At 37.3% G+C, this 12,052-nt stretch overlaps 1 protein-coding gene across 1 annotated transcript; it reads right to left on the bottom strand.

Moving 5' to 3' along the window:
* Nucleotides 1-2,550: 2,550 nt before the first annotated feature.
* On the bottom strand, nt 2,551-9,282 carry LOC127438739 (lysosome-associated membrane glycoprotein 3-like). The gene is made up of 5 exons (XM_051694562.1): nt 9,190-9,282; nt 6,927-7,120; nt 4,116-4,235; nt 3,920-3,992; nt 2,551-3,155 (listed from the first exon to the last, which is right to left on the bottom strand). Exons 1-5 carry the CDS (start codon nt 9,248-9,250, stop codon nt 3,016-3,018), a joined length of 588 nt encoding a protein of 195 aa, XP_051550522.1. The 5' UTR covers nt 9,251-9,282; the 3' UTR covers nt 2,551-3,015.
* Between the last annotated feature and the right edge of the window lie 2,770 nt (nt 9,283-12,052).

Here is a 12,052-nt window from a genome sequence, read left to right as displayed (position 1 = left end):
CAACCAAAATTCTTGGATCATAACATACACAAAAATATGGGTTGTCTCTCCATCTTTTGATTGGCATTGCCAACAGGTGGGTGTGACTTTAAGAGCAAGCCTATACAATCTAGAGGGGGTCCAATAGAATCTATGTAAAATCTTGAATTGCATAAGACGGAACTTTGCATCTCTAGATGTAGACTTGACGTTTTTTAGAATTCTAGCCCACACTCCCTCCTCTAATACCAAGTTTAAATCTTTCTCCCATAATCTCTTGATAGAAGTTAAAGCTCTGTCCCCCAGACTCTGAATTAACAGGGAGTAATACACTGATGCCTCATGACCTTTTCCAAAAGCAGTAATTACCTCTGCCACTTTAGGGGGGTGTATGCTACTCCCAAAATAGTACAGAGCAGGTGGCGCAGCTGTAAATACCTAAAGAACTGAGATCTGGGAATTCCAAAATGTTGAACCATATTTTCAAAGGATCTCAACACTCCACACTCATATAGGTCACCGAGTGTAGTAACCCCCCTCACAATCCACTCTGACCAGCAGAAAGGGGACTTATTAATACATAATTTTGGGTTCAGCCATATATTCGAGGCAACATTTAAATAAATGTCCGAATTAAACACTCTGGACACTTTTGTCCATACCGAGTGTAAATGCAAGATAACGGGTTGTGACTTAACTTCTCCGATTAGTTTAATAGAAACGCTTTGCAATAGCAAAATAGGGGCAAGAACTGCCTGTTCAATACAAAATCAGGGAGGAGCTCTTTCAGGTGGAAGCGACCAATGGGCCAAATGTCTGAGACCGAACGCATAATAATAAAACAAAATCTTGGGTAGGACTAGCCCACCTTTATCAATCGGCCTATGTAACTTATTGAAATGTAATCTGGGACGTTTTCCATTCCAAATGAAGGACTTCGCTATACTTTCAAATTGCTTAAAATAAAAGAGGGGGACATCTACAGGGAGAGACTGTAGCAGGTAGTTGAATTTTGGAATGCAATTCATTTTTATAACATTAACCTTCCCAATCATAGATAAATGTAATGAAGCCCACCTGCCCACATCGCTCGAAAACATTTTTAGTAAAGGGTCAAAATTAACTCAAATTAAATCACACAAATTTGCTGGGAATAAAATACCCGAATACTTAATGCCTGTTCTAAATGCTATAGACATGGAAATCTGAAAAGAACATGAGTTATTTAGACAGGAATGAACGAGGACAAACCAATCTATGCTATTCTTAATACTAACCATATACACTCTTGTCAAATTAAAAGTGAGTTGGATGATATTTGGGTCATTCTTGGGATTCTGTAATATTTCAGTCCCCAAGACTTTTTAAAGTGGTGGTTCACTAAAATTAAATGTTAAAAGCTTGACAAGATTTTGGTGTCCATTATAATAAATTATAATAATTATTACATTCAAACAATCTTTATCATTAAAGAATTTCTTCTTTCAATCTGATTCCACGCATTTTGTCAAGTCCCTGAAGCACTTTACGGAATTTGTACCTAGAAAATAATTTATAAAATGTGCACCCTCTGTCTAATTTTTGTCATTAACGTAAACATTTATTAGTGTTTCTTTGCTGAGAAAGATATTTAACCAAAATCATTATTTTTGTATGAAATAAATAAATAAAAAAGACTGTAAAGTTTTAGTCCCTCAGTCTGAACTCAACCCCACCACACCAACCATTTTCAGCCAATAAAAATTTTCATTCCACCAATATGTGACATTATTAACCAGATGTGACATCATTCAGCTTTCTTTAAAAGCATGGGGCATAAACAGGTAAGAAATATCATAATTTATAGTCAGGTCAAGCTTTACAATTCAACCCCATCACATGAAATTAAGATATTAAATTAGTAATTATCAAAAATATATTTTAATGATACAAGAGTGACAATACTGGATAATTAAAATGGGAACACAATTAAAAATCAATGTATTGTTTGCTGAGCACAGTCTGACATGTTATGGGATAGTACAAAAAAGTTACAATACAATCTTATTTTGAAACATTTTTAACAAAAATAATGATGCCACACACGTACACTATTAGCCTATTTGTAGCGTCATCATAAAACAAAAAAACAGTGAATAATGTTGTATTTGTAGTCATTATATTGGAATGAGGGACACATTAGTAGATATAAGTTTATTTTATAACAAGTATATTTTCAAACCACTTTCATTATGTCTGTGACAGGGTTGAGAACAAAAGGAGTCTAAATCAGAAGAAGAAAATAGAAAATAATAAAAGCCTTTGATGCCTGAGGTGGGGAAACATTATTTTCTGGAGGTTTAATGTGTGCCCAATCACTGTTTTGGAGTATTCAGACAATTAAATAAAATGTATTAAAAAAAAATGGGCTAATAAAAAAATTACAAGATGAAATATTACTGAATCCCAGGAATGACCCTGTTACAATAAATTGCTAAATTTAGTTCCAGATTGTTTGACAAAGCTTTAAGAACAGGCTTCATTTGTCCATCACTTTTACATGAGGTTTGTTCCAAAAATCAGTTTCAGATCCTAATAACTGAACAATAATACTGGCCAAATATCTGCTAAATCTGCCAAAAATCTGTAAATTATTCCAATTGTGTGCCTAAAGATCTAGAGAATTTTTTGGTAATGAATTTGAACTTTTTTATATCAAAACATTTATATTTAATTCTATTTTACATTTATTTTACATAAATGTTTTTCACAGGTGGCTGGAATTGAGAGTGTTATAGACTGTGAATAACTTTCCTTGGCTCTTTAATGTAGCTTACTTCATGTCATGTTCCAGAATCTTCAGATATCAAACTGATGACAACCCATAAAAAGTGGCACATGTATTACAAAAAGACACACTGTTATTCAAAAAGTTATACACATCAATTACATTTTAATTATTTACTGAGATCCTTATTAAGAAGTGTATATAAAGCAATAATCAAACATAACATTCATAAATCACTTCATTCCTCTGTATAAAACACATCTAGTGTCTCAGAGTTGTTCGTAGCCCTGCCTGTGGCGTTCACGGACGAGTACATAGGTGAGAATTGCAATGAGGCAAATTGCTGCAGCTACAGCTCCCAGAATAATGGGGATCATTCTTTTGTTGAAATCCACCCAGCACTCAGCCTCTGGAATCAAGCCATACAAAAGCCATACTGTTATGTTTGAGAAAAATGATTTACAGAATACAAATGATGTACATCACCTTTTTTTTTTTTTTTTTTTTTCATAAATAGCAACTGATGTCCCATCCCATTGCATTACTGGTCGCATTCAATTCAAAATATTTTAAAGCCAACACTTAAAAACAACAAAGGCCTGTGAGATTAAAATTAAGCATTTGTGTTTTGAAGAGCTTGGGCAAGAATCTCTCCCAGATTCTCTCTACACTATATGAAATGTGTGTACCTTTTCCAAACGCTCCATCAGACAGGTCAAAGGCTTGTATCTGCAGAGACACCAGTTTAACTCTGAAGTAATCTACCAGTATCAGAGTCATCTCAGACTTGCACTTGAAGCTCAGGCCATTATTAGCTTTAAATAGCATTTCATGATCCACCAGACCAACATAGGTTTTATCTATTTAATAAGGAAAATGTTAAGTGGTAATCAACTTATCACTTTTAGAAAAGTGCTTAAAAGGAACTTAAAATGTTAATGGGTGCATGTGAGGAACATGTTTGGTTCGTATTTCATCCCAAAATAATAAGAAAGCAAAAAAGTCGCAAACAGAAAATGATACCCATTTGCATAGCCTATGAAGGGCCATTAAGACTGTATTGTGACATTATTTTCATGACACTTAAATTTCATTCATGTTCAGAGTTTCATATTTCATAATGAACAATCTCCTGATGTAATATATATGATGTATAATGTAATTTTGACTTACTTTGGCAATTTTTGCAAGGAGGAGCAGGTTTCAGAAGACTTTTGATAGTCTTCACATAGGAGACGCCCCCTTCCTGGGGTGGGGAGAAATATTACATTGGCGTGCTGATAAAGATTACAAATGTGAAATAAAAAAAAAAATAGAGAGAAAATCTTTCATAAATTCATTCAGATCAAATCAAAACTATTGTAGGCACCTTGATGAAAGTGAACTCAAGACGTCCACCATCAAATTCCAAAGAGAGCACAGATCTTATATTCCCACAGTGTCCCGTGGCTTGCGTTGAACTGGGATTTATGTTGAAATAATACTTTTTCTGCAATTGAAGGAATACAAGGATCAACACTGTGTTAGTACAGCGTGCAATTTTTAACACAAAATCGTACAAAATTTGCAAAATCGTTGTGCAGTAATGGCTTTAAAGACACAAATTGGCACATATTTGGTAAAAAATTAGACACAAGTCCTTGGAGGATTACCAAAAGAAGTATTTTTACTATAATCCAAGACAGTTCACAGACATATCAAAATGGTTGACACTATACCCATCGAGTGTGTTGAATGTATGTTGTGCCAATGGCAAAGATATTAGCAGAAAACTCTGAAAAACTAGTGATAGGCCTACTAGTGCTGGTGGCACTAGAAAGTTTGAGAGGCAGACTCCAAAATTGGCACCAGAAATGTTCAGACCCAACCCTATTACTGTGCCAATTGTTATATTATTTGGCTGCTATAGACTTCTAATACGGAAGAACATCTCAAGTACAAACAGTATACTGGTCTATGAAACTTCTGAAGGCATGTGATAGGTTTTAGTGAGAAACTACCCAAAATGTACGTTATTTGATGTGTTAATTGATGTGACTTTACGTTATTACTATGTTTCACTGCCATGGCTCTCCTTTGCACATTCATGAGTGCATGAGAGAAGCTTGTTCACAATAGCTCTGTGTGGCAAATCTGGTTCTTAATAAGGAGGAAGCGGGGACCGGGTGAACAATCCACATAGACATTTATTGCTCCACTTTTCAGTGACACACATAAGACATTGGTTGTTCCATTTTTCAGTGTCACACATAACACACTGCTTTTCAGCAGTACACAGAAGACTAGCTTTTCAGCAGCTACTTCACACTGACACGCAGACACACAGCTCCGGCGTCTCTCTCTCTCTCTCTCTCTCTCTCTCTCTCTCTCTCTCTCTCTCTCTCTCTCGAACTGGTACTCTGGCTCCTCTTTATCTCTCTCCTGGCTGATTGCTAATTCTCCATCAGGCGTCCGTCCTTACTGCTTGGCCACGCCCGGCTCGCCGCATTCTGTATTCACACGAAAACTTTCATTGTTGCTCTGCCTGCTTTTGTGAGGTTTAAGCACTTGAAAGCACAAAAGAAAGCAATGACGGTTTTTGCTAAATTCTGGATTGTTTCTCGCCAAATCCTAGACTTGCAATACGTTGCATCAGCCGCATTGTCTACGTTTATGCCACTTTTGGGTGATTGTTTAAGCTTTAAAGTGATTCACTTTTAACTGCCATTGTATGGAAATCAAAAACTCCAACCAAGTTAGGTCTCAGATACGTCACAAAACCTTTCCAAATATCGTGCAATATTGTTCAAAATTCACAATGTGGAAGGCAGCTGACAGGGTTGTTTTGTAATTGTTGCATAACTGACCTTTCCAACCTAGTCTTTTAGAATCAATGTTACTATAAGTAAATTTTTGCAAACTGAATTTTATGTGCAGAGTTCTGTTTCGCCGCAGGTTTCTGATTAAATGAACACTTACAACAACTGTGTGTTTTATTCACTTCTACACAAATCACGTGCATAACAGCTGATTATGACTGTATAAACACTTATTTTATGCACTGTTACTCACACACTGCTATGTTATGGTATCTAAACATTTTTACTCTAACGCATAATTTGAAAAACATTTTACCGCTTGTATTACAGACTCACTTACATTTACACACTTTTTCCAGCGTGATCAACTTCTACTGTAGCTCACCTGATAAAGTGATGGAGTTTGGTCTCAGCAGACCGTGGTTTGAGACCAGCCAAAATGCAAACTGACACATGAAATTAAGTGTTGTAAAAGGGACACTACTTATTTTTACACTACTGGTTAGGTTTAGGGGTTGGTTAAGGATAAAGGTTTTGTTCACCTCTTATTTGAATTTAGATAACTATTTGTTTGGAACAGATACAATTTAAGGTAAGGAAGATACGTTTTACTCATTAAAACCTCTGTCTAAGATTTACCTCAAAGCCTCATCTGATCGCGGTCACGTAATGTTCATGAGACCAGGCTGGACTTTTGATGTTGGTGATCAACCAAATGAGGTGTCAGATTTGTATGTCACAAAACCACTGTAATATTGTGCATAAGTGTGTACAAATTTTTGTATCATACAAATTAATATTGTATAAACTTCACAATGTGTAATGCAGCTGACAGTCTTGTTTTGTAATTTTAGCATTTATCCTCAATGAACCATTTCACAATGTTGGTGATCAGCATCTCAAAACCATATAAATATTGTGTAAACATGTAGAGAATGTAGTTCAATTATTGTACAAAAATCATACAAAATGACAATCTGCAATGCAGTTGAATTAATTGTTTTGAGTATCGTACAAAAATTTGACAAAACATCGGATGAAGACGACAGACTTGTTTTATTTTATCTTTTATCCTCAGCGAACCATTACCTGATCTTATACAATGTTGGTGATCAACCAAGTAAGGTCTCAGATACATAGGTACCAAAATCGTAAAAATATAGTGCAAAATTTTGAAATATTTTGTACGATTATCATACAAAAAAGTAGCTAGTGTGAACTGCAGCTGACAGGCTTATTTTGTTTCATAATTTTAGCTGTCATTCTGAGCCAGCCGTTAACTGACTTGTCACAAAGTTGGTAGTCAACCAACCGAGTTCACACCCCTTTGGAAGGATATGCTGAGCAGTAAAATAAAAGTGCTGAGAAATTAACAGGCTTACTTTGTTCTCTCTCACGATAAACTCAACTCCCAGACTGGCCCGCAAACACACTTTGCCTTGAGGGTTCCTCAAGGTGGATGTGAACTGAAGAGGAGCACTCTCTTTGGGCTGAAGAACGGGTCTCTTGGACATGTTGATGATGGGATTCCTCGCATCATTGTTGATGATAGCAGGACCTTCATCTGCAGAAGCTACTGAAAACAAAGGGTCAAGAGAATTTGAGGCAAGAGTACTTCCTGCAAGCATAAAGCAACAGGGGATTTAGAGGTGCCAAGTCATGTGGTGTTAACCAATCAAATCAAATCAAAAATCAAATCACTTTATTGTCACACAGCCATATACACAAGTGCAATGGTGTGTGAAATTCTTGGGTGCAGTTCCGATCAACACAGCAGTCGTGACAGTGATGAGACATATACCAATTTACAATAACATCAAATTAACACAACACAATTTAAACATCTGATGTACACATAATTACACTCAACAATATACAAATAATAACATACACTGTACAGTATACAATACACACTATATAGATACACATTATTCAATAAAAATAAAAAAAATATATAAAAAAGTATATATAGTATATATAGAATGTACAGTATTGTACTGTATTGACATTCAGGCTGTCGGCTGATAGTCAGTTGTTAAGAGAGAATATAATATAATAATAATATAATTTATGACAGTCTGGTGTGATATAAGAGTAAGGGTAATAAAGTGCAGTGCTGATGTATTTGATCGTGGGAGATCAAGAGTTCAGAAGTCTGATTGCTTGGGGGAAGAAGCTATCATGGGATCGGCTGGTGCGGGTTCTGATGCTGCGATACCGCCTACCTGATGGTAGCAGTGAGAACAGCCCATGGCTCGGGTGGCTGGAGTCTCTGATGATCCTCCGAGCTTTTTTCACACACCGCCTTGTATATATTTCCTGGAGGGAGGGAAGCTCACCTCCGATGATGTGTCTGGCAGTTCGCACCACCTTTTGCAGTGCTTTGCGGTTGTGGGCTGTGCTATTGCCGTACCAGGCGGAGATGCAGCCAGTCAGGATGCTCTCTACAGTGCAGGTGTAGAACCGTGTGAGGATGTGGCGGTTCATTCCAAACTTCCTCAGCCGTCTCAGGAAGAAGAGGCGCTGATGAGCCTTCTTCACAACGACTTCAGTGTGGATGGACCATGTGAGTTCCTCAGTGATGTGGACACCCAGGAACTTGAAGCTGCTGACTCTCTCCACCGGTGCTCCATTGATGGTGATGGGACTGTGTTCTCTGTCTTTTCTTCTGAAGTCCACCACAAGCTCCTTTGTCTTACTGACGTTGAGGGAGAGGTTGTGCTCCTGACACCAGTGTGTCAGAGTGTGCACCTCCTCTCTGTAGGCTGTTTCATCATTGTCAGTGATCAGACCTACCACCGTCGTGTCATCAGCAAACTTAATGATGGCATTGGAGCCATGTGTTGCCACACAGTCATGTGTGTACAAGGAATACAGTAGTGGGCTGAGAACACAGCCCTGTGGGGCTCCAGTGTTGAGGGTCAGTGATGAGGAGATGTTGCTGCCTATTCTAACCACCTGGCGTCTGCTTGACAGGAAGTCCAGGATCCAGCTGCACAGCGAGCTGTTTAAGCCCAGAGCCCGGAGTTTCTCATCTAGCTTGGAGGGCACTATGGTGTTGAATGCTGAGCTGCAGTCTACAAACAGCATTCTCACATAAGTGTTCCTTTTTTCCAGGTGGGAGAGAGCAGTGTGTATTGTAGATGCAATGGCATCATCAGTGGAGCAGTTGTTGTGGTAAGCAAACTGCAGCGGGTCAAGAGAGAGAGGCAGCACAGAGCAGATGTAATCTCTGATTAGTCTCTCAAAGCATTTGCTGATGATGGGGGTCAGAGCAACAGGACGCCAGTCATTTAAGCAAGTATTTACCTCTACAATGTAGAGGTATCAGAAACAACTCAGACAACTTATGCTACTTTCTTTTTCAAATCATATTCAGCTGGATACTTTTGGACACTTGAGTCACTTAAAACATCTGAATGTCACTGCATTAGATGCAAAATACTTTTAAGCATCCGGTGATGAGGTGATTTTTAGTGGATGTATTCAGTCCTAGCAAAGGTGTTCAGTACATTACCTATGAACAAGTTCCACTAACGTTTAACAGTGTCACAATACTAGGATCTATTGAGTTAATACTAACTCAATTCAATTCAAATGACTTCCCATACATTTTTGTGGTAAATAAAAGGCAAATCAACTCACCCGACCAAGGCAGAGAAGACAACATTAAAGACAGGTTGATAAGGCCAATTGTGTGAGTCATTTTAAGAAACTGGCTCTTGAGTTTCAGAGCAGTTGCTTTTATGGTATATCAGTGGTAGACTAATCCACATGTGTTTCTGAAGGAGGGCTGTATAGTTTGATGCTGTCAGCTGTTGTTGTCTGACATCAGGAAGCAACTTTCTCACCCACAATTGCTATGCTGAGCTATGAGTAAAAACTTTCAGAAATGAATAGAGTAACGATAGATATTGTTGCCTTTGTTAAGTCTACAATTCACTTATAATTGGGTTTGCATTCATTTAATTCTGACTGTATTAGCCATATTTGAGTTGCTCAGACCTCTATAGTGTGTGTTTGTGTGATGTTCTTCTTAAGCCATATGGCAACCCATGGAACAATGTAAAGTATGATAAAACGTTGGGAAAAATGGCACATTCACAGGGTTGGGTCTCACTGTTTCTGGAGCCAGTTTTGGGGTTTGCATCTCAAACTCTCTAGTGCCAGCAACACGTCAACATTTTCTGCTAATAACTAATCAATGGCGCAAGCTTGATTCAGTGGTTTCAAAGGGTACAGTGTAAACTGATATCTTTTTGAGTTGTAGCAAAAGTTGTTTTTTGCTTCTCTTTTTACAAATTCTGTCCAGTGTTTACAGTAATCTTTTGCACAAATGGATATCCAAAATTGTTTGCCAATAATGTGCTTATTTAAATAGCTTGGGCCCTGCATTGATGCTTGCAGCTATAGTCATTATTTTTGGGTTTCTCAGTTATAAAACACTAACACAAACATGAAACAAACCATGCAAATCTGAAAAACATATGTTGAACTGAAAAATCCAGGGCAATGTAAAACCATTTCATATAAACAGCTAATTATGACAAATAAAAAAAAAATAAAAAAAAAAAGCTTTTTGACATTTTATAATTTGAAAAGGAGTACAATACTGCTCAGACTTTGTGAGCTCTGTTAAATATTTGTACTTCCCTTTTCACTTTAATCAGTTGTCAAACACATATGGCTTTAAATATCAAGATTTTGTCTGTTTTTTGCTTTTAAGAATAATGTTTCAGAAAAAATTAAAGAGTAGGTGCTAGGCATATGTATATATATTAAAAAAAAGTTATTTTATTACTTGCAAATGAATCACGCAACCACCCAGACTATTTCACAAAGACAGTTCTTTATTAAACAACAGATTAAAAAGTCCAGGCTGCAATACATATACAGGGAAGGTAGCAGCAGAGTCTGCAGTGCACAGAACACTCTATAAAAACACACAGGTGAACTTTAGTCCCACTCAATTCATTCACCATTTACCCAACACTATAATCACTGCACATCCATAGAACGCAACCCCTCCTCCCCTGCTCCCTTTCCCAAAAACAGTTGCCGCACTGGGGACAGAGACAAACAATTCATCCATACAATATTACATGGAGTAAATTAAAACACTTTGCTTGTCCTGGGTCAGCAAGACCCCTCCCTGTGGTATGAAGTGCAGGAGAGGGTGATTCACAGCGGCCAACGAAGTCACACAAGGATAATATTCAGTCCGTGTCCTTTGGCTGTGTCTGATACCATATTACAGCAGGTAACGTAATGACATATGTCGTAATGTTCTCCATTCGGAGGTTCCGGTGACACTAAAGCAGAGATGGACCTAACTCAGCCTCATCACACGCAACCCCCACGTCTAGATAACTTTCTCTCTTCGTTTCCGGAGGGCTTATTGTCCCCCGAGAGCACTCAAGTAACATTCCCCACTTAAGTCACCACCTCTCTGTCCTCTCCTTTGCCAGTGTTCCTTCTTAAAAGCTTCCTTTTCGCAACAACACCCAGGTAGAGGCAATCAAGTCCGGCTGCCCTCTCACAGCCAATCTTGCGTTCGCTCATTTCTCCCAATTAGAGACAGCATTCCACTCATGACAACATTCCACACGTCACACACACACACACACACATATATATACATATTCATAATCTTTATATTTACAATCGCCCAACCTGTCTTTGTCCTGAAAGACAACGTGCTGAGGTCATTTTTGAAATGAATTGTTTGATCATTCTGGATGTTTGTCTGGATATTCCTCACTGAATCCTACTGATATCAGCTTTGTTCTCATTTTGGGCCTGTCGTTTGAATACTCTTGCAAGGTGAGCAAAACATTAAAGAACACATTAGCAACCACAAAGTGCCAACAATGGTTGCCACAACTTGGTTAAAACCGTTAAAAATACAGTGACAGCCTTTTACATATTACAGGATGTCATTATGGTGACTGTATTTACAATTGTATATATCATAGAAATTTACACACAAAGACACAACATCATCAGGGTGATGCACATGACATAAATAATGTAATAAACATGAACTAAATAACATAAAATAACATAAAAAACAAAACAAATCTAATATAGATAACTGAAAACAAAACTAAGAAAAGAACAAAACTATAAAATTTAATCAAATGTGATTTATCACGCAGTAACTTCTGGAAAATCCTTTTATTGATTTTCATCATAATTTATAAGGTGGTTCATACTTTTAACTTAACAAAAGCACAATTTTAACAACATTTTACCATAAAAGTTTTTCACTGTATAGGCTTAAGTAACATAGCTGACCAATCAACGGATTTTTACTGTAACATTTTACATTCTTTCAACATTTTTAACTGTGAAGGGTTTAATTTTCCCACAAACAACATATATTGGTAACACTTTACAATAATGTTGTAAACATTAACATTAGTTAAAGGGATAGTTGACCCAAAAATGAAAATTCTCTCATCATTTTCTCACCCTCATGCCATCTCTGATGTGTATGACTTTCTGT

This window comes from Myxocyprinus asiaticus, chromosome 50 (genome assembly GCF_019703515.2).
Source record: "Myxocyprinus asiaticus isolate MX2 ecotype Aquarium Trade chromosome 50, UBuf_Myxa_2, whole genome shotgun sequence".
Classification (NCBI taxonomy): Eukaryota; Metazoa; Chordata; class Actinopteri; order Cypriniformes; family Catostomidae; genus Myxocyprinus; species Myxocyprinus asiaticus.
This window is presented reverse-complemented; position numbering and strand designations above follow the sequence as displayed.